Source organism: Phasianus colchicus, chromosome 1, assembly GCF_987193195.1.
Source record: "Phasianus colchicus chromosome 1, bPhaCol1.hap1.1, whole genome shotgun sequence".
In the NCBI taxonomy this organism is placed as follows: domain Eukaryota; kingdom Metazoa; phylum Chordata; class Aves; order Galliformes; family Phasianidae; genus Phasianus; species Phasianus colchicus.
The window spans coordinates 124,343,802-124,369,881 of record NC_143436.1 but is presented as its reverse complement, the minus strand read 5'-3'; the positions used below and the strand labels follow the sequence as shown (position 1 = coordinate 124,369,881).

Here is a 26,080-nt window from a genome sequence, read left to right as displayed (position 1 = left end):
TGTTTGTTTGTTTGTTTTTTAAGTGGTATGGCTATGTGTTTAAAAAAAAAAAAAAAGTCCTGTTTAGCAAACAATTTTCTTGTATGACAAGAACACCCATCTAGTTGATGAAGGGAAGCCATCTGATGACATCTTTTTCATTTTCACTGAAGCTTTCAATACTGTTTCTCACAGAATGCTTCTGAACAAAATGTCCAGCATACAGTTAAACAAAAACATAAAGTGATGTGTGAGTAGTTGGCTGATGGGATGGTCCCAGAGGGTTATAGTAAATGGAGTTAAATCAGGATGGTAGCTGCTCACTAGTGGAGTTCCCCAGGGCTCCATTTTAAGTCCAGTTCTCTTTAATGTTCTCATAAAGTACTCGTATGTAGGACTAGGAGGTGTTTTGAGCAAGTCTGATGATGATACTAAACTGGGAGGAGCTACTGACTCTGTTGAGGGTGAAGAGAACTTGAAGAGAAATCTTGACAAATTAGAGGGCTGGGCAGTCACCAACAAGGGCAAGTGCCGGATTCTGCACTTGGGAAAGTGCTGCCCTAGATATACATACAGACTGCTGAACTAGAGGCTGGAAAGCAGCCCCATGGAAAGGGGAGGTTCAGTTTTATGGCAAGTTGAATGTGAGCTAGCAGTGTGTCCTGGCAGCCCAAAGGGCCAACCATACCCTGGGGTGCACCAGGACTGGTACTGCTGCGCAAGGGGAGGGGTTGTCCTGCACTGCTCTGCACTGTGTGGCCTCCACCACATGCACTGGGTGTGGGTTTGGGTGCTACAATGTAAGAAGGACATGAAACTATTAGAGAGCGTCCAAAGGAGGGCTGGTGAAGCTGGTCTAGACGGAGGGTAAGTTGTATGAGGAGCGACTGAGGTCCCTGTGTTTGCTCAGCGCAGAGCAGAGGAGCTGAGGGGAGGCCCGATGGCGGCTGCAGCTCCTCACAGGGAGCGGAGGGGCAGCGCTGAGCTCTGCTCTATGTGACAGCGACAGGGCCCGAGGGAACGGCATGGAGCTGTGTCAGGGGAGGGCAGCTGGGGCTCAGGGACAGGTCCACAGGGCATGGAACAGGCTGCCCAGGGCTGTTAATACTTATGAATACTTGAACCCTCAGGATTGCAAACTCACTACTGTTAAGTAGTTATCTGTGGTAATCCAATGCAAGCAGGCATTCTTCCATTTCCTTCCCTCCCAGTCACAATCAAACCTGATAATAGTTTTTAACTGTATTTGTTACAAAGCTAGACATTAAAAGATTAAATATATGTGTAAATTTTGTGAAACTCAGTAATCATTAATAGAATTTCCATTCCTGTTAGAAAAGCTGGAGTCCTTTGCTTTACCAAGGAGTTACCTGTTCTATTTAAACTGCTATAACACAGATAGCTGCTAGGTTCTTGATACTGCCTTAAAGCCAGGCACAACGTAATTCTGCTTCTGAACTAGATTGCAATCTGGGGCAAGGCAGAGGCCTGGAAGTACTGGTGGAAAAGAAAAGATAACACTGGGAGGCAGGGAGAATGAGGAGAGCCCGCTGTAACTATGTTATATAAATATATAGGAAATGAGGCCTTGCTTATTCCAGCGTTGGTGGAAAAATCTTGTCTAGTTTCAGTTTCACAGCTAGTTCATTTTGATAAACGTGTGAAAATCTAGCATTTAGCAATTGGAGAAACTGAATATGAAATCACAAGCTATTTTATTACTTTCTTGATCATCACACCATCAGTTATTTTAATCTAACACAGTTCATTACCACTTCATTTTTTTTCATCTGTGATTGTATCCACTCCTCATGACTGAAAAGATTTAGTACAAAACAGGTGTCCTGTGGTGTCATGTGCTGCTACGTATCAGTACTCTGCAGACGTGCTAGTGCCAAATGTGAGTGGCAATCAGGCATACAGTCATTCAGGCAAGTCATGCAGACTTTGCTCTTATTTGAAAAGGTGCGGTCTCAGTTTCACTATGCAAAGTACTGTTCCAGGCTGCAGTCTGTCAATAGGTTATGCTGTCTCTACCTGGACTGTGTAACTTCACAGGCTTAAAATGTTTGCCTGGATAAGATTATGTGCTTTGGCTCAAATTGGATCTGAAGAGTCAACCTGCAACCAGACATCGTGTGCACCAGCGTGAGGGTAGAGATTACTGGAGTGCAGGGAATGTCAGAATCCCAAAACAAGAATAAAAAGGAAGCTCTGAAAAGTGAAATTCATTTATGTTGTTGAGATCTTCTAGTTTGTTCCTGATAGGAAAAAAATCTCTCAACTTCTTGAAACAGGGACTATTGCTTTTCATCTGATTGTTAGGTAATACCCATGATGCTTCTCCAGAAAGGGACAGGGCATTAGGGGGAATCCAAACAGACAAATATATGCAGAATAAGGCTGAAGCATGTGCTTTTTTGTTGTTGTTGTTCTTATTGTTTTTTTTTTTTTTTTAATCATTATTTTTATTTTTATTTTTTATTTGTTTTCCCTGAAATACTGTTAAGTACAGCTACTTCCTTTATCTTATGAGTAGTACCAATGAGGTATTAAATACAGATTGCCCTCAAAGTTTAAGTAACATGTACCTGCAAGACTCCTGTCTCTCAAGAAGTCTAGAGTGAAGTTAACAATGAAATTCACACATTCTTCTGAGAGGTATTCTCCTAATTGGAGTTGATGAATGGGAGTTAATAGCTGCGTTCATGACAGCACTCCTCAATCCTAGAGATCCCCTGCAGTTAACTCTGTCCTGCTGAGGGCCTTCGGTTTTTCCCTCAACCATTTTCCTGTAGCACATTGCTCTACTGCCGTTTGTTGCTTAGAACTCTTCCTTCCTTTCCAAAACAAAAAGGAAACAGTGTGCTTTTGTTGTTTATTTCATTTCAGTCATGTGATGGTACATACAAAAGAAAAGGTTGGGTTTTTTTGTTTGTTTGTTTGGTTTTTTTTCAAGCTAAAAAGGTTAGCTACTCATTGGTAACTGTTGATAAGGAACAAATATGTTAAATTATGATCCTTCGGGGAGATAAGGAGTGCTTTGATACTTGCTAAGGGGTTGGGGGGGGAATGGCTTGCCACAGTGTGGTATTAGCAGAGCAATAAAGGCAGCTGACTTCATATCCCCTTATTTTTGCTGCTGTGATTCAGACAGGAGGTGACGGAGTTGTGTTTTATTGAGGCAAGGTCATCACTTGCTAGGATGGGACAAAGTCTCCTTGCCAGTTACGGATGGTAAAAAGCATCATTCACGGGCTGTGCTGCAAGAGGGCTTTGCTGATGCAGAACATTCCCTTGAATGAAAACCGCCACTGTCCTCTGCTCGCCATTCTGCTGTTGATAGAATGTGGCATAAAACCAACCCTCATTCTGCTCACGGGGCCAGCAGTGCAGGGTGCATAGATAGAGACCTCAGGAAGAAGGCCCACAGCATCCTGCCAAAGCAGGCCCAGCCAGTTACATCAGCCAGCCCACGGGGACAGGCCATGCCAAAGCGGAGCCAGGGCCGTGGGTCTGATGTAGGGGCCAGGCCTGTGGAGCCATTATGGAGTGATGTTTCCATCCAGGTCTGAAATCAGAGCAATTTCAGTGTGAATTGGCCACACAACATTTCAGATGGTCATTTCCTTCAACCTGCTGCTGAGGTGTGACAGGCCTATCTTCTTTGAATGGCCTGAACACCAACAGTGCCCCTGGGGTTCCTGAGATTTACTACATTCCTTCATGTTCCTATGTAAAAAGAATAAAGGTACATCTCACCATGAAAGCACAAGAATTTTGTTCCTAACTCAAATTTTAAAACTTCTTCAAACAGATCCAAATGCCTGAGAACCAGCATTCTCTCGAGAAAAAATATAGATGGTAGCTGCATCCCCGGAAGATAAAAACTATTTCCTCCACTTCCAAAAGCTCAGGGTTTCTTTTTTTTTTTCTTTTTTTCTTTTTTCCTTTTGAAATCACAAGATAATGACCAGAACTTCTATCTTAGAATCGTCATGTACAGATGCCATTTTCTGCCCACCCAGTGCTTCCTTGCGGTTTACTTCAGCCCTGGATGAAAGCAGATCCCAAGAAACAAAGTCCTTAAACATTTTCAAAGTCCGTCTTTGTTACATAAGAATGCCTGTAGTGTCATCACATTTGCCTTTAGCCTGGGAGCTGCTGTCAGTGGGAGGCATTTCCCTCCGATAACACGGAGATCTTGTTTTCCAGTCCTTTGTACATCTGATCCAAACAGCAGATGACTGTGCAAGCGGCAGATCCAGTCTGATTGCCTCATCCTTGTGATCGAAAGCATGTGACGGCTGCCGGAGCAAAGTGATGTTTCAAAGGCTCATCCCTTAAGCCTATAATCACCCATTCCTCTTGATGATGCGGGGACCTCTTTAAATGCACTTAAATACATTTCTGCTCATTAAGCGATTTGCCCCATCCTCGTGAAAAAGAGCGTTAAAAATACTCTATCACCGGTTTCTTCACATTTCTTTCCCGCAGTCGTGTTCGCAAACAGCCACTCGGGCTTCATCCAGAGCGGCCCCAGCAACAGGTGCCTCCCTGCGCACCGCCCCGAGGCAGCGCCCACCCCCTCTAACGGGGCTCAGCCCGGCGGATGGCGCCACCGCCCTGCCCCGCCCACGTGAGCGGGGACACCCCAAGGGCGGGGTCGCACCCACCCGCCCCTCCCCTCTCCTCTCCTGCCGGGGGCAGAGCTAAGTGAGGCTCACGTGACCCGCCCGCCCCCCGCCTGCTCCGCCATGTTGTTTCTCCCTTCCCACAGCGCCCGGCGGCGGCGCAGCTGGGCCTCGGCGCTGGCGGCGGCTCCGATTCGCGGGCAGGTTAGCGGCCGTCTGGCGGGCGCAGGGGGATTCCGTATATCTGGGAGGGGGGGGGGGGCACGATGGGGGTTGCTATCCGCGTGCGCGGATCCGCCGTGCGGAGAGGATCCGCGATCCTGCTCCGGCAGTCTTGGGGTGTAGGGGGTCTCGCCGCTCCCCTTCCATCTGTCCGGCTACGGCCGTGCGCTGGTGAGCCCCGGGCGGCGGGCTGTGCCCCGCGGCGCTGGGTGAGGGCCCGGCTCGGTGCGGGCCGGGTGGCGTGAGCGGGATCCCGTGACTGCGAGCGCCTCGCTTGGGAAGCGGCCCAGCGGGGCTGCGTGTCCCGCACCGACACGGCCGCTGTTATCGTTGGTCTCCCGTTTGTCAGCGTGGGGCGGTTGCGTGTGATGGGCTTCTAGGGGGTTTTTGTGTGCCTGCTTTGTTTTGGTAGCAGCTTATGAAGTAGTTAGCTGTAATGGCAGACCGGGGGAAGAGTTGTTCAGCATGGATGCAGAATCCGTTTCTGTCACTTTTTGTTTCTAAAGAAACTTAGTCCGGCTACCATAAAGGTCATCTAGGGGTGTTAGAGCTCAGTGGTCTTTAAGGTCCCTTCCAGCCTGAACCATGCTTTTGGTTCTGTAGGGCTAAAAGTTTATTTATTTAATTTAAGTTATTGTTCTCCTTGGTGCCCCTAGCACAAGCTGTCTGGGTTGGTGTGGTGCAGCCCGCTTACTCCCTTAGGGATGGGCTTTGCTCACACCTTGGGAAGAGCATGAACTAACAGTGTAGCCTGTGCTGACAAGGGGCTATTGCTAAAGATCTCTGAAGGAAAAGGGAGACTCGTGTACTGGAGAGAGGAGCACAGATGAGCAGCAGTAGTTAGCTGCTTGGTAAGTTACTGACGGAGAGGGAGCAGTATCACAGAGTCATAGGGGTTGGAAGGGACCTCCAGAGATCATCGAGTCCAACCCCCCTGCTTAAGCAGGTTCCCTACACCAGGTTGCACAAGTAGGTGTCCAGATGGGTCTTGAATATCTCCAGAGAAGGAGACTCCACAACCTCCCTGGGCAGCCTGTTCCAGTAGTAGGAGCTCCAGTAGGGAGCAGTAACAGAATTAGGTTGCAAGGAGAGAATCAGTCAATGCCATCTCGTGAATTCCTGGAGATCATGGACCAATTTACTCCTAAGGTTGGCTGAAAGTCAGTAATATTATTATGACATGTTATTTAAAGTAGGAGATGCTTACTTGTGAGCTTCTGAGAAATTGTTTTTTTTTTTTTCTTTTTCTGAATTTAATCAGAGTTGCTGAGTTTCCTCATTCTGCCTGGAAGTGAGGAATGAGGTGGAAGGTGAAGGCTGGGTATATATGGGGCATTTCTCCTGACAAGTTTTTCTGATTCACTTTGCAGTTAGATGTTAGTTATAGTAACTAAAGCAATTCTGGCAGTAGGCCTGGGATGATTGCATGATCCAAGGGTTATGCATGCTGAAGGATTCCTGTTCTTGGCTGCTGCCTCTTCCATTGTCTTGTGTCATTCCAGGCAACTGCTGAACTGCACAGGAGTTACAAGTAACCTTACAAAGAAACCAACGAAACACGGAAGACAACTTTTGGGGCATGCAAATGAGTAGCAACAGCTTAATGTCAATCCATTTTTGCATTGTGTTCATATTATTAGGAATAATCTTCAGTGTTATTCTGATCTTAGATAAAATGTGTCCCGGTTGCTGATGACTAAAGACAGTTTTCGGATAACTTGTAATCAAGTTATCTATCTGACAGAAAGCTTAAGCTGCCATCGCATTGCAGTAATGCGGTTGTAGATGAAGGAAGGGTGATTGGGATCTCAGTGGGTCAGGCCATGTGACTGGAGGGCTGCCTGCTTTGCAGAGAATTGGGCCGCTGTCTACAGCCCCAGTGTAAAGGGTATTTCTGAGCCACAGCTTTTACATGGGTGTTTTTTGGAGGGGAAGGTCAGTTTGAAGACTGTTATGGTCAAAACTGCAGTGCATTAAGAAGTGCACAGCTTGGAGGATCTTGACTTAATTTCTGTTCCTCTCTGAATTTTAAAGCAAAATATTTCAAGGTAAGGCAGGCTTGTGGCCCTTTACCCACTGGAAAACTGTTCTTACGCTGCTTTATTACCTGGACTGTGACTAAAGCAGTACCCTAAGTACCTGGATGAGGATTCTTTAGCTAAATGAGGGAAAAGGGAGTAAACTTGTTTCTTGCTTACTTTTCAGCTTTCTGGAAACTTTCAGATCTGCAGTAGGTGATAAAACTGCTGTAGTGTTTGAGGGTTAAGACAAAGAGCAAGCGTTAACCCAGTTTTCAATGCTTTATTCTTGAGCCTGCCCATGACCTTGCAGCTCTGCAAGTTTTTGTGATTTTTTTTATTTTCCAGATGTTTTGCAGAGAAGCAATCAGTATTTAATGAACCATTGTTACTAAAGCAGGAGACAGGTTTTCTTTTCATGTTAATGTGACAGATATTGCCAAACACTTTAAGAAAAAAAATGGTGGATGGAGGAGTAAGTGCATATTGTTATTGCAAGGCAGATATTTTTGTCTGACAACATATTGAAATGTTCTCTTTTTAAACCAGTAATCCTTGCTGGTTTAATAAAAGAAGATGGCTTAGCAAAGGTGATTCTGAATGGTCTTCAGAGCTGAAATGGGTACGTTGTGTATGTGTAAAGCTGAGGTTAAGAGATTATGAAACACTGTCAGTATGACTGTTACATCAGTTAGAAAGGTGCTAATTTTGCCTGTCAGTAACTGAGACAGCATTTTGTCTTAGATGTTTATCAAAGATGACTTTTCTCTCGGAAGACTTGGCTGAAAATCTATGAAGCTCTAAATAAACATGATCAGGTGGAAGAAACTTGAGTGCTGTTGATCAAAATTTGACTTCAGCATTTAAATTCTTTCAGTTTTTGTCACTATTTGGTATATACAAATTCTTCTCAATCAATTAACCTAGTATAGTCTTTTTATTATAAAAAGAAGCTTCCGTGTAGCTGTTAAGATTTTCTAGACCCAAACCAATGACTTCTCTTTGAGTGTTGCCTCCACACCAAAGTGCTCGAAGAGGTAATTATACTCAAAAATAAAAGGCAGTTAAGAAGTTGTTACCATGGAATTAATTAAATCAAGATAAGACACCATTGCCTTCTCTAATACGCATGAACTCTGAAGGGCTAGAAATTGAGGATTTTTTTTTTTTTGTAATGCAAACAGCTTTCATTTTATGAAATAGCCTCTAGTGTTCTATCTTGCCAGCAAGTGTTTGGACTGCCAGTGAAAATCTTTCAAATGTGTAATTCAGTTTAACAGGGGGATTCTAGAAGGGGGAATAACTAAACTACTTCTAAAAGAAGTGACATTTAGTAGAAATGTTTCCCTGCTTTAACAGTAATGAAGTCAGTGGTCTAAGAGCTTGTGACCTTATAAATTGGAGGAGGAAATTCAGAAATGGTTACCAGAACGCATTACAGTAGGGCTGCTTTTAATTTGTTTGTTTTGGACTTCTTGTTTGGCACCAAGTGTTGACATAAATAGAAAAATAGGGGACAGATCTGCTCGTAGACTGCTCTGTGTACCAGGCTGAGACTGCTTTTACATTACAATAATTGTGCAGCACAGTAAGTTGAAGTTACTGGAACAAATACCTATTTGTAATTCTGTGGTGTCTTGCAGTTCCTGCCGTTGGTTAAAATAATCAGATGCACATTGGAAACTATGTTTTTTATTTTATTTTCAGATGCTGAATGATGATTTAAACTGAACAGCTAAGGTAAGAAATCTTCAGGAATATCATATCAGATACTGATTCTTTCTTCCGAAAACATTGTCAAAATGTATTGCTTATGTAAGTTCAAAGTACATAATAGGAGAAATAACATTAATTCTCCACACCTCTGGAGGATTGTTGTTTTTTTTTGCTGGAGTGTTAGGGCCTTTTTTTTTTTTTTTCCCAAGTAACAACAAAAACAACAGGACAATTTAAAGCTATTTAAGAAATCTTACTTCGTTTAAGATCTTCAAGTGGCAGAAGTGCGCTGTACTGAAAACTGGCATCCAGCTTTGCAGATGCTTTAAATTGTGTAGTCAGTCAGTGGGGTTACATAGTAGTCCCTTACAGTGTGTAAAGTCTTTGAAACAAAATTGCTTTTTAATGTCTTTAACTGTGTTTCTTTGGAGGTTCAAGTGCTCTTGTAATCCCAAATGACTGAGAAGGTATCTTTTTGTTGCTGTTGTTCAAACTACAAAGTTTGCAGAAACATTAACTGTTAGTGCGTTGGCTTCTGTTTCTGAAAAATAAATGTTTGAGAAATGAAATTGAAGGCAACATCATGTGGAGGTGCTTGCTTGTTGGTTCTGGGGAAGCTATTTCTGTTGCCTCAGTGCAAAAGTAGCAGTATATTAATTGTGAAGTGTCCCCTTCACTGAAGTGGAAAAATGGGGAAACATTCAGTACCCTCTGTTCTCATGAATGCATTATTTATTAAGAACTTGTTACTGTATAATAGAGTAGTTCAAATAACTTATTTGTTAGGTAATAGTAGGAATTAGGGAGATTAGGGAACACCTGTGGCATTTTAAAGCTTTCAGCATGAGCCTGGAACTTAACTGCTGGTAGTCGAGTGACTCCAAGAAGGCTTGTTTGTAACGTGGTGTATGTTCATAGCTCGAGCTGTAGTGATTATCCCATAGCTCTGTGAAAGGTATCTGAACCATTCTTTTGTAATTCTTAAGCAGTCTTAATATTGTTGTGATATAAACCTGTAAAATGCAAAGGATTTATAAATATTGTTTTTCATTATGCAGTTCAAGAATAAATTCACTTCCTCTGAACAGATTTTTAATGAAGCAGTTACTCCTCCTTATATTTGCAAGTTCCTTGCATTGAGGCTTCAGCTGCTCTCAAAACTCTGAAGTATTTCTTATGCTCTACTGTATATTGTTCTACATTCAAAGATGGAGAGCTAAAAATGAATGAATTCCTGACATTTCTTGTTTCTAATGCAGGCCTTGATTCTAAGGCAGCACACAGTCATATGACTTTATACCAGCTTGTATCAGGTATTAATTCCATAATTGTGTTTTGTGGGTGATGTATATGCCAGCAACGCTAATTATGACTAGCAAGACCACATTCCTTCCTTCAGAGGAGGAGGCAGACCAGGCTGCTTGTGACCTCCTTGCATTTTAAATAGATGCTATTTTCACAAAAGCCTGTTTTGGCTGAGTTTCTTCAAGTTCTTAAGAGTATCAGGTTGGTACAGAAATGGCAGTTCTCCTCATACAAAAACCTACACTTGGGCTCCTTGAACTGAAACTTTACCTGCAAGCAATTAAAATAATTTTTAATAGCATTAGGTGACATTAATGTAATGGAGGCTGGCACAAAATGCAGGTGATGTAACTGCCTCAAATAAATGAATAAAGCCCTTGAACACTAAAATATCACAGTAAAAGATAAAAACTTAATTGGTGTCACTAATTCATGATCCCTATGCTGGCAGCCACTCTTCACTAGCACTGCCAAGGTGTTGGACAGTTTTACCATGGAAAGTCTGCACAGACTAACTGAACTAACACTGTAGACTTGTACTGAGTAGCTGGCATCTGGAGTACCATTTGAATTAGCAGCAATGAGTTTGCTTTGTAAGCAGTTGTAATAGAAGTATTCCATTTGCTGCAGCTGCTTTATAAGGAGGGAAATAATGAATGTTAGTGTATGAATGCTGTGATGAAAGCTAGTCATGGGACTTCACAAATGCTGTAATTTGGCCTCAATTCGTTCTGTAGACCACAGCATTCACTGTGAATCAGTTGCAAATTTATTATTGATTGCAAAAGTCATGCGCAGTCTGTAGGATAGATGACAGTTAAACAAGTTATATTCTTAAGTGGATGTTGTTATGAGTACCTACACTTCATCTATATTGCATAGCCATCCTGTCTTTGCATGAAGCTTGATATTGGTGGACTTTTAACACTTTCTAGTCTAGATACATACAAAACTTTCTGCTCACTACTTCCCTTCTCAACAGTTTTCTTAACCTTTTACAGGTCTGGGAAACAAGGAAGATCTATTCCCTTAACAATGGCAGCAAAATCATCACTCCTTAAAGTTATACTGCTAGGAGATGGTGGAGTTGGGAAGAGTTCCCTTATGAATAGATATGTCACCAACAAGTTTGATGCACAGCTTTTTCATACGATAGGTGTGGAATTCTTAAACAAAGATTTGGAAGTGGATGGACACTTTGTCACTCTGCAGATCTGGGACACAGCAGGTCAGGAACGTTTTAGGAGCCTGCGGACTCCTTTCTACAGAGGTTCTGACTGTTGCCTGCTTACCTTCAGCGTGGATGACTCTCAAAGCTTCCAAAACTTAAGCAACTGGAAGAAAGAATTCATTTATTACGCAGATGTCAAGGAGCCCGAAAGCTTTCCGTTTGTGATATTGGGTAACAAAGTTGATATAAATGAGAGGCAAGTGTCTACGGAAGAAGCTCAAGACTGGTGCAGGAATAATGGCAATCATCCCTATTTTGAAACCAGTGCAAAAGATGCCACTAACGTTGCAGCAGCCTTTGAAGAAGCTGTTAGAAGAGTTCTAGCCTCTGAAGATAGATCAGATCATTTTATTCAAACAGATACAGTAAACCTTCATCGGAAACCGAAACCTAGTTCATCTTGTTGTTGACTTAACTTCTTTCTTTTTTTGCCAAATTACTTTCAACTAGCTTACTCTGTAAGAGGATGGGAAAGATGTAGATATAATAACAAATGGGTTCTTCTCTAATACTGAAGTTGTAATACTTTGCTGCTTTCCTGGAGGAGCAAAACAGATTTCCATTCACGAGTGACCCATTATTGAATTAGTGACACTTCCTATCTGAAAGGTGTCCAATAAAAATGTTAATATAAGAATGTAATTTGCCATCTCTAAATGATAATACTTTGAATATAATTAAAACTTGAAGTTCTAGAAGCACTACTTCATGGAAACTGTTCTGGAATTCAGATACAAAGAAACTTTTATATGTATATATATTTTTATGAAATTAACATTCCATTTTGTTTCACTAGAACTCAGTTTCTTAACAATGCTAGATATTAAACTTTAGTCTCACTGCATTCCTTTTGATGTGTGTGGTACTTCATCTCTAATGCATTTATTACAAGTTAACATAAATTACCTTCAAGTTTTCTGTAACTGCTATAATTTGTGTAGGTTTTTAAGTAGGAAATTTCCTACATATTTAATGTTCATCTTCCTTTCATTTACTATTCTAATGTCATATGAATTTTTCCAGCAGTTCAATGCAAAATGTGATCTATTTTTTTTTTTAATACATGTCTTCCCCTTATGTCCCATTCTGGCATGTTTCTGATCAATAGGGTAAAAAAATCTGGATAAACAAAGTATTTTTCATAACTGAAAATGGTTACATGTACTTCATTTGGTCAGCTTTAGTAACTCTTGGTAATTTGCCATAATGTGGATCTCTTCAAGAAAGCTTTTAGTATACAGCCTTAAAGTTCTGACCTTATTGTTCTTGTTCACCTGAGCTATGAATGTGTTTGTGATCTCTGTACTGTGAAACTAAGGATTTGCAATACATAGGGAACTCAGGAAGCTCTTGACTTAGCAGATAGTGACAGCTTTCCACTCTAGTACGAGTAGATACCTATAACTAATGTTTGAGCCAAATTTGATGCTTATTTAATATGCCATCGTAGGGTAGAGACTTAAACTTTGGTATTACTGTAGTTGTTAACTGACAGTGAACAGAAACAAGTTCCATGTTCAATGGATAATCTTTCTGCAGTGTTGCAGATGAAACCACAGGATGTGTATTTGAAGCTCTCCACTGCTGTCCCATGCTAGAATACTTGTATGAGAAGTTCTTGAAAGCTGGCTCTCAGAGTACTCAATATCCTTTTAATAGCAAACTTGATAATGCACTATTGATTCAATGTGAACCTGACTACAAGCATGCCTGTTAGCGTACACATTGTAGGCCTCAGAAGGAAATCAAAGGCCTACAGGACAGGCTGTGTTTTTCACTAAATTATGCAGACCTTGCTTTCTGTACTGCAACCTTTCTGTTGTAATAGAGAAGCTTTTCTAGATAGTACAGTAACAGCAAGAGTCTTCTCTTAACGTGTTTGCTTTGTACCAGATGTTATTGAGAAGTAAAGCTTGCAAAACAAACTTCTTGTTGCTCTTATATGCTTTTCTCAATGTTTTCTACGCTTGTTTGAACCTGCTCATAACCATGTTTATTCCAGATCTGCTGCTCCTGCTGCCAAGTGATATTTTGACAAATGCTGCATTCAAAGTCTACTTCATTCTTAGTGTCTTGTACGTACAGCGACAGAGTTGTGTTTTTAGTTTCAGTCACTGAACTGCTAAATACAGGCTGACCTGCTGTTTCTGTGATATTTAGATTTATTGTGAATGAAGGAAAGATGTGAGGAAAGAAAGAAGGTAAGCTAGATTGAACCTTAATCTCCTTGAATCTTAACTTCCGCAGAAGTGAGACTGAAATAAAATAGTAGATAAAATTACTACTTGAGTATCATAAATTAAACTTTAATAAAATCTATGAAAGGAAATAAAGATGAAAAGCAGGTGTAGCAGTTTTTCTTGTGCTTAATAGCCAATTTCTATTTTCTCCTATCATTTCTATGTATTGTCATGATTACCCAGCCTCCTTATGAGAAGCAGGCTTAATAAATTAAACACCATTTAATACAGTAAGTGTAGTGTGCTGTGAGAACTGCTCTCCCACATTTGTGCACTAATTACAAAAGTGGTAAAGGAAGTTTACATGCTGTAATGAATAAGACTTCAGCCTATCTAGAAGTTGGCTTTGGTGTGAGAGAGACTGCTAAGTACTTGGAGGAAATGGCAGCTGTATGACAAGCAGATATGGATTGTACCAAAAAAAATATCTTCTTCACACTTAACAACAAGTACACATTTCTGTGAAGGCTTCATATTTCCCATTCATTATGAAGGTGGGCAGTTGCAGTACGTGTTTCAATTCACTGACTCATTTCAGATTAAGTAACAGGGGATCCTGTTAGTAACGTTTTGGCTAGTGTATAAGTAAGAATGCTTTGCTTCAAGTGTGTTTGTTCATTTCATGTATGTATCTAAAAAAAAATGTACATGAAATTACATGATGCTGTCAAAATGCTGTTCAATGCAGGTGTTATTAAATAGTACTGCCAAGACAAGAATTCCCACCTTCATTTACTGTCTTGCCAGTAGCCCTGCCCTACTCATGTGCTCTTGTCTTAAAATCATTTAAAGTACAGTTAACAGGCATCCATGCTGCATTAGTCTATCTTTTATTTAAGGTAAATATCACATTCTATACAGTACAGTGTTGCTTTTCACAGGGAATATTTTACAGTGATGCTTCAGCATTATGTATAGATTACAAAGCAATAATAACTAGTTATAAATAGCCTACATATGTGGTCCCTTTATATACAAACTACACAAAATGTATATATATTTTTTTAAATAGTGCGCCACTTCCTTTGGAAATTGCTTATCAGATATGTTCTGCAGAAAGAAACATCTTTCATAAAAGATTGTGAAAGCAGCCAAAATATCAGATACATATATGCTGAATGACCCCTTTAAAAATTAGTTGAAAATGAAGTTTTGCAAAAAAAAGTGAGACTGTAGCCAAAGAGGCCCAGCAAAGTCCTTCTGAAACCTTACTGGAGGTTCAAAGATCCCAGTAGAAATAAATACATTTACAAAAGGAGTATTTCAGCCTTTGCAGAGATAACAGAAAGATGTGGGTTTAAACACCTAAGTTTAGTTGTTGGGTTTATTTTTTTTTTCCATGTGTGATTTAGATTTGAAGTCACTGCTGACAGCTGTTGTGATCTGCTCTGTGCCTTTCATTCATGCAACACTGCAGCTCTAAGCACCTGTTGTGCTAACATGAGACATTTACAACCTTAAGCTTAAAAAAAAAAACTTCTAAGGTTTGTTTTTTAAGGTAAAACTTGCCAAAATGCTGAAGACAAAGCTTTGCAGATTTTTTTTTTTTTTATTTAGGGCTTCATAATACATCTGTTACATTAAAGTTTAATATATATACCTTATTTAATACTATGAAGAGTACAGTTAGCCTGCAGAGTACATTCCCTAGCAAAAGACGAAGTAGAAAAGTTCACAGATTTATCCACTTAGGCCAGTAAAATAAAAAGTACCCTTTTGCTCATATTAAATCAACTCACAAGAGATGCCTTCAGTGTTTAGATCAGATGTCCTCTCACCCTCTGTAGGAGACATTTTGCACATGCACTGACATACCTCACTTTGTACCTATTCAGCCCAGATGCTTTTCTGTTACACTTAGTTTTTGTAAGACATAAACTCCTTAATGTGCATTTTTTAACCAGAGAATCTGGCTGTTTTATCTGTATCAACAAGAAGAAAAGAAAAACTGCTTCAGCATCCAATTTGTCAATCTTCAGGAAGATGGATATCCAACATACTGAGAACTAGCCAGAACTACAGTCAAAATCAGGGAAGCATGGAAAGGGACTCACTCAGGAAAGTTATTTATTCAGCTCAAAAGGTGCTTTTTCCCAAGAAACTGCACTTTCCTTTCAAAGGCACTGGATCGAATTGGTGAATTGAGTTCATAAAATGGGTTCATTGCAAACTGTGGAAAGAAGAAAATCTCATCAATAAGCACAACGCCCAGAAATGTTCTTTTAAATGACAACTATAAGCTTTCAGCCTATTTAGTGCCACTGAAAAGCGTGGGATGTCCTACTACGAAGTCACTGACTTTGAAGGCTGTTGCATTCTGCCCCATACGCGTGCACAGACGCCTCTTAGTAAGAGCTAAGAACAAATGCACCGTGACACTGATGGAAACCTGCTGTAGAAATTAGCATCCTTTAAGTCCCTGTAGAAATCTCAGACGGTGTCAGTATTTGCAACTGCCCCATCTGGTGGCGATCCAGCCAGGCTGCGACAACACGCACTGCTACTTGTTCTGAAGAGAGAAGTGCTTTGAGCAGACTGCTGTGTAACAGTCCTTTGCTTTCATCATCACCATTATACAACACTGCCCAAAATGACTGGACTGAAATGAAAAAGAAATCCAGCAAACTAGAAAAATCTATTATACTGTATAGAAAATGCAGCCTCCATGTCACACGTTATCAACTCCAGCTGATGTGGTGTACAGTCAACAAATATACAATTGGAAGAATAGCATGGTACTTTACAGGTGCTATAGTTGGAAAGATTATTGTGGTGGAAAAGAGACAATCGATAGGAGTGAGCATTTCTTCTTTGAAGGATCTATGCTTGCAGTGGAAAACTCCAAGAAGGAGGGATCTCCAGAAAGAAATCCTTCCCCAGTGGTAGTCAGCCTTTAAATGGGGTCTAGGAGCAGTGGAGCCTGGCTCTGGTCTGGTGCCAGTCACACAGGTGAATTGCTTTCACCTATGCTCCCACAGCTGACCCAGCCCCTGCCTCAGGTGATCCACCAGTGGTTCAGGCCATGACTCCACAGTTCCCATACATGCGGACAGTAGGAAAACTCTTTCCCTCACAAAGGTACCCCCTAACAAAACATATTAATATAGCACACTGAGAGAGGTACTGCTGTGAAACTGTAAGAAGTGGGAGCTTACCTTTATATACAAGTCATATACATCATTAAAGAAGTTCTTAATTCCATCTTCTTGCCTTACGTCATGCAGCATTATAAATCTCATATGTAAAACAATTAAGGAAAATTTAACTTTCCCAATGAAAGCATATCCCAAAATAAGCACTTACACCTAATTCTGCATATACCTAAAATATTTAGCTGTATGCTAACTAGAAATAAACATGCATGTTTAAAGAATTAACTGAAACAATGATACTTAGAAAGCATTATTTGAAATTCCCACGTGTGATAGCAGAATCACCTTTCTTTGGAAATTATTTTTAAAGCTAGAAAATTTGTAACATCAGTGATATTCTCAGAATCTTTTCTATACATTCCTAAAATTAAAATGTTACTTGCTATGCATAACAAATGTTTCACAATACATTCTCTTTGGGACCATCTGTGCAGACCATCAAGCCATGACACTGTATTTACAAAAATGTGCACAACTGACATTAAGTACTTTTATCTCTTCTCTTCTTTTAAGATTACCAAAGGAGTGTAAGCAGAGAATCATACAGGCCTGCTCAGACCCCCCTCAAATAAGTCTGCTTTCATTCCTTTTTCCTCTATTCCTTATGAACTTCACATTTCATTCAGGTCCTCCAAAAAGAAAAATCTATCTCCAGCTAATTCCAATTTTAAATAACTGCTGTGCCCACTAACTCACTTCATCTTTCATTTCCACTTCAAGCTGGGAACTCTGACAGTAATAATGGTGAACAGCCAGAGAAATCCATTTCAAACTCCTTCCAACTGATTTATCACTTTCTGACAAAAGGCTCAGTAAATACCCAGAAAGAGAAAAGGATATGTCCAGCCGTGACAAAAGCAGAAACAAACCATTCATTAAACTTGTCCACAGTCTTCAGATACATATTGTTAGAAAGCCACATGTTCTCATCTACTAGGTCAAGAGCAGCGTGGGCGATGAACTGGTTGAGATGGCGATGATCATCCTAACACATTTCCAGAAGATAGAGGATAAGTAATTCAGTGAAGGGAGTTAAGTATAAACAATCATTTGCTCAAGCTGGTAAACAACTAGTACTCAAGTTACATAAAGTTCTATATACCCTTCTTTGCTGCCATGTGTGCTGTAAAGAAATGAGACAGTACATATTGTTATGATGCTTGGATTCAAGGAAAAGAGCATAAGAAAATGGTCATCATAAAGACAGTCTTGAGAGCAGCAAAACCAATAAAGCTTGCACTTTCAGCTCATGGATGAATTCACCTGTGGATTCTTACCTTTACCAGTGCAAAATCTCCCCCTACAAACTTATTCCACAATAGAGGTCCTGGCAAAAATCTTTTTTTCTCTGCTCTCCAGTCACCTATTCTTGAGAAATTTCCCCCAAATTACCATGTTTTGGACCATAACCTCTCTGTCAAATTTGTCTGAAATTAAGCAGTCAGCTACTACAGCCTCACCAGTTCCACATCAAGCAAGAAACTGAATAATGAAGCTTAAGTAGCTAAAGCTTGCACAGGGCTGCACATGCAACCATTTGCTTCAGGAGCCTGTGCACGCTCTTACATAGTGTGTCTCAGGAACAGGAGCAAAGGTTACCAAAACACATCAATATACCAGTATCTACTTGTTCCTCAGCGCACATCAAGTTTAGATCCTGTCTTGGGGGAAAATTTAGTCCCACAGGCTGAGGCAGACAAGACTCTTATCCAAGTTGTGGTATTTCTGTCAGCAGCAAGTAGAAAAATATTTCTCCACTATCTGACACATCCTTACACAAAATCTAGTCTGAGTAGTCTTATTCATCATCTCATGCGGTACACCAATATAAAGCACAGGTGACAGCATAAGCCTCTGGGCCTGTCCAACAAAATAGAAATGCACTTGTACTCTGAAGCCTGCTTTGTCCTTAATATAGTATCACAAAAAAGAGACTTGTTCTTTTCCCACTGGAAACATGACATATTGAGCAGTCTTATATTTCTCACATGCTCAAACATACTTGCTGCTACAACACACAGTGTGTGTGTGACAAATGAAGATGACTTAAAACTACTTCCTGTGGTGAAAAAAAATTGTGAAGAACTGTATAGAGCTTTTCAAATTTGTCCCTTTACCTTACTGGATACAGATGCCTTACAATACAGACACTAAGTAGCATTATATAATTAACAGGTTTTATATAAGCAGTAAGATCAACGAATGAAGGATGATATGGGCTGCTCCAAAAGTAATGCCTCCTATTTTATTCTGTTGGCCTACAACAGAAGACATAGAAGATGATGGAATGGCAGTAGGGGCTGAATCTCCCCACCAATAACCCATTGCATTTTGTTGCTGTGCAACACATGGCAGCAGAGAGGCAGTCTGACACAACAGCATCTGACACAGAAGTGTGTACGAAGGAAAGGAGAGCCAGTGAACTCCTTCATGCAGGAAAAAGCATGCACCCACTGAACTTCAGTGATGCTTGCTGAACGTTTCAAGAGACCAAACAGTGGATATGGAGCTTAGAGAGGGGTAGGTGGTGAATTTTAGCAGTGCTGACAGCAGGTCACCTCCCCTGGTGCTGACTGTTACATGCATGGCACGCAGGCTCTTGTTCATTGCTAGCAAAAATGCACAGCTAATGGTGGTGACTGTGTTGAAAAAGACAGTTCTGTAGCTGAGAACCTGCACTATCAAACAGTGTTATTGTGGTCTTTGTACTGGCTGTAGTTTCCATGGAAATAAACAGGAGGCATTACCTTAGGAGTGGCCTACGTATATTCATTCACAGGGCAGCATGGATTACTTAAGGAAATCATACTCCATGAAGAACAAATACAATCCAGGAAATAAATATTAGAAGACCTAAGTACCCCAGAATTCTACTCCCTGCCACAAAAAGAAAGCATTCAATACGAGATAATACTACTTTCTACAACACGTTGGCTGCGTTTCTAACAGCGTGAGAGTATACAGCAGGGGTTATCACAGGAAAAGCCACACCTTGGACTCCGCTTTTCCAGGAGGCAGGAATTCCATCTCAAACACGGGGTTATCATGATGGCCAACTATCACGAAGTAGAAGCTTCCCGACATTCTTCAAGACAGCGTGCCTGAGGAGAAAAGACAGAGAGAGATAGGCGGTGGGAGGGATAACCCTGGCCGGGGGGGGGGGGAAATGTATCCCGACGCCACATAATAGAGAACGGCGGAGTGAGCTACCCGCCGGATCACAGAGCGCGGTGTGGCACCTCGGCCTCGCAGGACCCCTCCCCTCGCCGCGGGCACCGCAGGGCGGACAGCTGGAGCCCTCCGTCCCGCCTCTCGTACCGCGTCCGGCGCTTCACCCCGCGCCGCTGCTCCGCAACGTCAAGCGGCGGCCGCCCGGAAGCGCTGCGCGCTGCCCGCCCCATCCGGTGACGCCGCGCTCGGGCCGGCCGGGAGCCGCCGCGCTGTGCCGCGGGGCGGGATGGCTGAGGGGAAGAGGGAGGCTCTGTCGCAGGATGAGCTCCGGAAAAGGCTCTATCAGACCTTTAAGAACCGAGGCGTGCTGGACACGCTCAAGGTGTGTGTGGTTTGGCGGCGGGCGCTGCCCGTGATTCGCCGTAAGGGAGAAAGCGGCGACGTTCTGCGCTGAGTAAATCCCAGAATGATAGAATGTCCCGACATGGACGGGACCCTTAAGGATCATCTCCGGCCTTTCCCCTTCTCCCCGGAGGAGACACGGTGGTTTTGCTATGGCCTAATTGAGACCGGCGCTTTTCCTGGTGCCAGGAGCAGGTGTTTGGTAAACAGAAGTCTGTAGTCTCAGGGTGTTGGTCAGGAGGGTTGACTACTGTAAGTAAGCACTAATGAATTATTCTCCTGTCGTTATTTTTTTTTCTTCTTTTTTTTTTCTTTCCAGTTCTGCTTATAGGGGGTCAGGCTGCTTCCACATCACCTCCTCCTTCAGGAGAATGTCACAGAACGCGGTGGTGTCCAAGAGCGGTGCTTTGTTCTGCTTGTAGGCGAGATCTGTTATTTGTGGCTCTTCTGACTTTTTCTCATGTGCTGAAGGTATCCTTCAGTCTAAATAGCTCCTGCTCCTCCTTAGGAGCCTGTAGGCAGTAGTTGTGCCTTTCCTTCAGCATGCATCTTCACAGTGCTGAGCAAGTCAGGGCGCAGCAGATTCATTGCCGGTCATCCCAGCAGTCGCCTGCATGAGCATGAAGTCTTTCCCTTGTTCTTAAAGCAAACCTGTCACAATTGCATTGAGCTTTCCAAATAAAGCTTAGAGCACTGTTAATTCTAGCCTGTTTCTTTGGAAGGCTGCATGCATCTTGTTTTGAGGCGTGTTACAACTGTGGTAAGTAGGTTGGTGGCCCTGCCTACAGCAGGAGGGTTGAAGGGTCCAACCCAAGTCAGTCTATGATTGTAGTGCTGGTTGTTGTTGGAAGGATGTCTGCTTTTCCCAAGCATCCCATGTGTACAGCAGAATGTATATAATGTCTTAAGTGTTGATGTCTTGTCTTTCACAAGGCTTCGTTTTTTTCTGGGCTCAGGCATCTGATTGTATTGCTTATGATGTACTGATCTTGATGTACTTTTGTTTCCAGCTTTATGTCACCGGGATTTTTTTTAGATCCTATTTTTATGTCAATTCAGTACAGTAAAAAAAAAAATAAAAAATCTGTATTTCAAGAATGCAGCTGATAAAGCCAAGAATCTCATATTCAGGACAACTTATTTTCTCCCTCAGTGATTTCCATAGCAAGCTTTCAATGCTCAGACCATCTTCCATATCTTGTTTGACTTAACTCATAGTGATGTGCTCTCTAAGTCTATTTTCCTGCTTTAATTTTCCTTGCCTAGGAGATTATTCATCCTATTAAAGATTTTGTAGCCTTTCTGCGCTGAAGAGCTAATATAGTTGAGTTTCTGACTGATTCCTGCAGACACGCTTGCATCTTCCACAGACAACGCTCCCAGCTTTCTCTGGAAAGAAAAAAAGCTTTCTCTTCTGACTCCCTCTGCTGGTCAGAGGCAGGGTGGGTCTGAACCTACAGGTGTGCTGAATAGTAGCACAACTGATGTTTGCCTTCCTTTCTCTCAGCAGGGACAGGGATTTAGCCCTGTTTTCCACTCCAGTTTGTCACACAGTGTACAAGAAGTTGCTTGTCCCAGTTGTTTTGGGGACACCCTAATCTCTGTCAAAGTTAGCTGAAATAAAACAAGTTCAGAAATTAGGGGAAGTGATTTTTTTTATCAGCTACTTTCATTTTTTTCTGTTGTCAGCCTCATTTACACAGCCATGCTAAAATATCATCGGGGCAGTCTGATGTGATCTAGCAATTGTTTCACTGAGGATTTCATATTTTATCCCATTTTTGCTAATATAGTTTCTTTAATCAATCAACTTCAAAAATGTGGCCACTGTTGCATAGTTGCTGTTGGGATGGAATCAGCAACTTCTTCACAGAGGACTCTCTAGAGGACTAGTGAGTTTTCCAAGTACACCTGAAGCTGAAGAATGTCGGACAGGCTTTGTTTAAGACAACAGATAAGAGAACAAGAAAGCAGTGATCTAAAGTTAAAACTGAGGGTACTGGAGCAGAGCTCCAGTGTGTTCTTTTACTGAATACTTCTCAGTCCTACACCTGTTATGTCTTTAAGGGAAGGCCTAAGATTGCTTGAGCACTTGAGTTTGTTTTGAAGAAGAGCTCTAAGCTCTGCCAGCATTAGGCTGCCCACTTCTGGTATGTAGGTTGTAATGTAACATGTAGAAGTAAAGTGAAAGCCTGCTAATATTTGATAAACAAAAATTCTTGTTATAATCTCAGGTTATCTGTTACTAAATGTTTTTCTTGTGTCAGACGCAGCTCCGAAAACAGCTCATCCATGAACTTATGCATCCCATTTTAAGTGGAGAGCTTCAACCACGGACTGTTCCAAGTGATGACTGTTCGCTTTTGATCACAGCTTCCAACAGTTTGGTGGCAGACCATTTGCAGAGATGTGGCTATGAATATTCGCTTTCTGTTTTCTTTCCAGAAAGTGGCTTAGAGAAGAAGAAGGTGAGTTTGGTAATCCACTTCCTTTAAGACTTCTGTAGGAGCTTTGCTTTCTGGGGAGTTGTTATATTCCAGCAGAATTGACAGAAATCCCTGTTAGGGATCATCTCTGTAAAAGACTTAAATATTCGGGTTTATATATATATAAACTTTAAACTCACAGTAGGCTAAATACACTGTATTGGAAAGGCATACCCTCTTAGCCACATGCTTGCTTCACCCATAGCCATGGTTTGACATGACAATTCACATGGCCGTGTTGCAGGGCACTTGGGGAACCAACCCTTATTAAAGCTAGCCTCATTTTTGCCCATTCAGTTTGCCTGAAAGTGTGGTTTATGATCAGTTTCTGTTTCTAGTTACAAGTTCCGGCTGAAAAGGGCAGTCTTTGCCCTTTATTTGTTTGTCCTCTGTGAGGAAATGATAATATGGTGAATTTTTTTCTAACTGAAAATTCATTTCTTGAGCTGGTGAGCAGGTAGTTGTCATTTGGATTTGTGAGCTCATCTCATTAATATGGTAAATTAAGAGAAGAGGCAGGGAGGGTAGCAAGAGTATGCATCCAGGTTTGGGAGGAAACAAAACCCTCTCTTCACAGCTTCAGTTTGTCATAGAACTATGCACTGACTGCCATATATATTTGGTAGCAGAGATAAGCAAATGCGGTACTTCAACAGTAAGCTTCTGAAAACGTTTGATGCAATGTTTTGCAAGGTGATAAATAGAGCTTTCTGAAGTGGAAAACATTCAACAACTGTAAAATGATGGCTGTTGCATTGTTAAAGTATTTAACTTTTTCTACTTTCTCTCTTTTCTTTTTTCTTTTCTGAAAGCTGTTGTCTGTGCAAGATCTTCTTCAATTATTGAGGATCAGTCCAAAATCCAGTTTGTACAAATCACTGGTAAAGTTGTTTTGATTCTGGAAGTAAGCTAAACTTACAGTTGTGATGATATAGACTGGCTAAAATGCTATCTTCTTTCTTACAGACTTTGGGAACTCAGAAGGAGAATAAAGGTAAAAGATACTTATACATGATGCAAACAATAGTAGTTGTGTCACCTTCGTTTTTATTGAGATGCTAGCAATAGAAACTCAGATTTCTTGAGCATATGTTGGTCTGGACTAGTGTGGATTTAATAAGATTTTGAAACTTGTACTACATAAGGTAGTAAATATAATGATCTTTGGATGTTTTACACTCCAACATTGACGAGTTTCACAGCTATTAACTTGCATGTACTTCAAACTCCAGTTAATGATTTAATAGACTTTTCTTTCCTTTTTTTTTTTTAATGTAAGAAATCATTCTTATATTTGCAAGATGAAATGTAGCTATATGAAATAGCCAGGAGTATCTTGGTCTTCAGAAACCACTGTTCCCTAATGTCATTGTAATTACAGTACTAATATTCTGCTCCATCAATTGACCATTGATGGTCAAAGAGACAAAGAGAAACAGAAGAAAGGAAAAGATTGAAATAGAATAGAATACACTTTTAATAAAAAATACTTCTAGTAAAAATCAATAGCTTACTAGCAATGATTTTCATTCAGTATCACTGTGTTCTTTCAATAAATTGAGTTGTTTTTATTCGTGTAGTGCAAATGACTTCATTAGTTACAGGCTTGAAAATTAAATTTTGATATGAACTCAGAAGTAACTAATCTGTTGGATCTTGAAAGGTTTTCTTATGTGGATTTTGATGGGGCTTACAGAGCATCATTTAAGTAAAGAGTGTCATGACAGAGAAACTCAGACAATCTCCATACCCCCTTACAGAGAATCTCTTGGTAAGTGCAGACTTTGCAAGTAAGTCTCCCCAAACAGTTCCATGTTGGTAAACGGTATGGGTGGTTTACATTCATCATTTATCCAAATGCAACCTAAAGTAACAACAAATAGAGGTTAATATGTTCTGGAAAACGTAATTGTAACTTCGTGCATTGCTTTTCTGTGTGAGAGTGTTTCAGTTTTTTAGGCAAAGATTGGGAATTCTTGAATTATAACACGCACACAGTATTAATACAAAAATGTAGAAGGCACATGCAAAAGAAAATTCTTGTCCTCTTAGTAGGGAAGATGAATGAACTAGATATGCCACAGATAGTGCCTGCACAGCTGAGGCTGTCCTGTTGTGTGATGTAGAATTGATAAATGCCATTTTGGTGCTACCACTGACACAGGACTTTCTATGACAGTGATATTTATGTACACTAAGAAAGTTCACACAAACCCATAGTGCCATACAGTTTTTGGTGGGATAAGCATGATGACTAATTCATTTTTAAATTATGATACTTATGTGGCTTTTTTCTTTTTTTACAGCTGAGAAACTTCAGCTCATCGACGAGCAGTTTGCTGATTCCTATCCTCAGCATCATAAATACGAACCTTTGGAAGGCAAACTTCATGAATATAGGAAAGAAATAGAGAAGCAACTTCAAGCAGAGATGTCTCAAAAGGTATCACTGTGGTGACTGAATTTCAGGGAGAAATTTGTGAATATTGACACCTTATGGATCCTTAATATTTAAGAAAACTTGAAGAAAAATGGCTGATCATGAATAACTACAAATACAAAAAGCAAAGTTCATCAGTTACCAGTTCTTGGTTTAATGATACTGCATGTGTATATTCCTGTTTATCCTTTTTTTTTTTTTTTTTTTTTTAAATAATAAATCTACAGAATGTTAAGGTCTTTATCCTGATGTTAATTTGGTAACACAATTTTTCTTATTTTGCTTCTTAAATTGGTACATTTTGTTTGCTCTCTAACTGCTTTGTTTTATTGGGAAATCTTTATGTTTCATAGTAAACTATTTATTTCCCGTCCCAGGTTCAATTTTGAAGCTTAAATTTCAGTGTAATGCAAGGCATGAATTCTTGCTATATACTTTGACATAAATTAAATTTTTAATATTGATTGGAATTTCTATAGTATTTCCAAATGTTGCACAGAAACAAAATCATAACACACGCAATGTTATGAATTATTCCCTGTTTTTTTTCTTTTCTGTAGTTAAAGACAGAGCTCTTTGAAGTATTTTATTTCACTTTGTGAATATAAAAAACCTGTCAGTAGTTCATACATCTGAAAAATGGAGCAGAGAATATACTGCAATTCATTGTATGGTTTTGGGTTTTTTTTTTTGTTCTGATCAATAGCTAATTTCAATAGAAAAATATGTAAATGTATTCACTGATGAATTAAAATTTTTAGGCACAGTTTAAAAGGCACTCATCTGCATATAGAGTGTTTGAGGAAACCAGTTTAGTCATATTTATTAAGATAGAGAAGGATGGATTTAAAACTGAAGTCTGTGCATTTTATCTTCATTTTTCCTTTAATTTTCACTCCCTGGTAGGGACGTATTTTTTGGTATGTAAAAAATGCTAATTTGGACTTTAAGTTTGCCTCAGTTTAAGGAAAGCAGAAGATTGGAGACTAAAGCAGATAAAAATAACTTCTCGATTCAGTTAACTTTAAGAATCCTTAGCAATGTGAAGTGAATTGCTGTAGGATGTTTCTAACCCACTTTGTAT

At 40.6% G+C, this 26,080-nt stretch overlaps 3 protein-coding genes across 15 annotated transcripts in view; 2 read left to right on the top strand and 1 right to left on the bottom strand.

Moving 5' to 3' along the window:
- Positions 1–717: 717 nt before the first annotated feature.
- Positions 718–13,976, top strand: RAB9A (RAB9A, member RAS oncogene family). 8 transcript variants are annotated; one of them, XM_090125505.1, is made up of 5 exons: positions 4,692–4,817; positions 6,338–6,440; positions 8,561–8,593; positions 9,829–9,882; positions 10,876–13,976. In XM_090125505.1, the coding sequence occupies exon 5, from the start codon at positions 10,910–10,912 to the stop codon at positions 11,513–11,515; it is 606 nt and encodes a 201-aa protein (XP_089981631.1). In that variant the 5' UTR covers positions 4,692–4,817; positions 6,338–6,440; positions 8,561–8,593; positions 9,829–9,882; positions 10,876–10,909; the 3' UTR covers positions 11,516–13,976. The 8 variants fall into 8 exon arrangements, with proteins under 8 accessions (XP_089981619.1, XP_089981624.1, XP_031451960.1 ...); XM_090125481.1 differs by lacking the exon at positions 9,829–9,882 and adding an exon at positions 7,403–7,475 and having other exon boundaries at positions 4,694–4,817; XM_090125498.1 differs by lacking the exon at positions 6,338–6,440 and having other exon boundaries at positions 4,669–4,817.
- A 183-nt stretch (positions 13,977–14,159) lies between these two features.
- Positions 14,160–19,902, bottom strand: TRAPPC2 (trafficking protein particle complex subunit 2). 3 transcript variants are annotated; one of them, XM_090125529.1, is made up of 5 exons: positions 19,816–19,902; positions 19,489–19,598; positions 17,340–17,482; positions 16,501–16,588; positions 14,160–15,515 (listed from the first exon to the last, which is right to left on the bottom strand). In XM_090125529.1, exons 2-5 carry the CDS (start codon positions 19,579–19,581, stop codon positions 15,417–15,419), a joined length of 423 nt encoding a protein of 140 aa, XP_089981655.1. In that variant the 5' UTR covers positions 19,582–19,598; positions 19,816–19,902; the 3' UTR covers positions 14,160–15,416. The 3 variants fall into 3 exon arrangements, with proteins under 3 accessions (XP_089981655.1, XP_089981641.1, XP_089981649.1); XM_090125515.1 differs by having other exon boundaries at positions 19,737–19,876; XM_090125523.1 differs by having other exon boundaries at positions 19,708–19,847.
- Positions 19,903–19,915: 13 nt separating this feature from the next.
- Positions 19,916–26,080, top strand: part of OFD1 (OFD1 centriole and centriolar satellite protein) — a 29,424-nt gene continuing 23,259 nt past the window's right edge. For 2 of the 4 annotated variants that reach the window (XM_031596083.2, XM_090125374.1), the window contains exons 1-6: positions 19,916–20,050; positions 22,338–22,538; positions 23,369–23,437; positions 23,523–23,550; positions 24,220–24,327; positions 24,863–24,999. In XM_031596083.2, the coding sequence (XP_031451943.2) occupies positions 19,955–20,050; positions 22,338–22,538; positions 23,369–23,437; positions 23,523–23,550; positions 24,220–24,327; positions 24,863–24,999 (639 nt within the window). In that variant the 5' untranslated portion in view covers positions 19,916–19,954. The other 2 variants (XM_031596084.2, XM_031596085.2) reach the window with 2 other exon arrangements.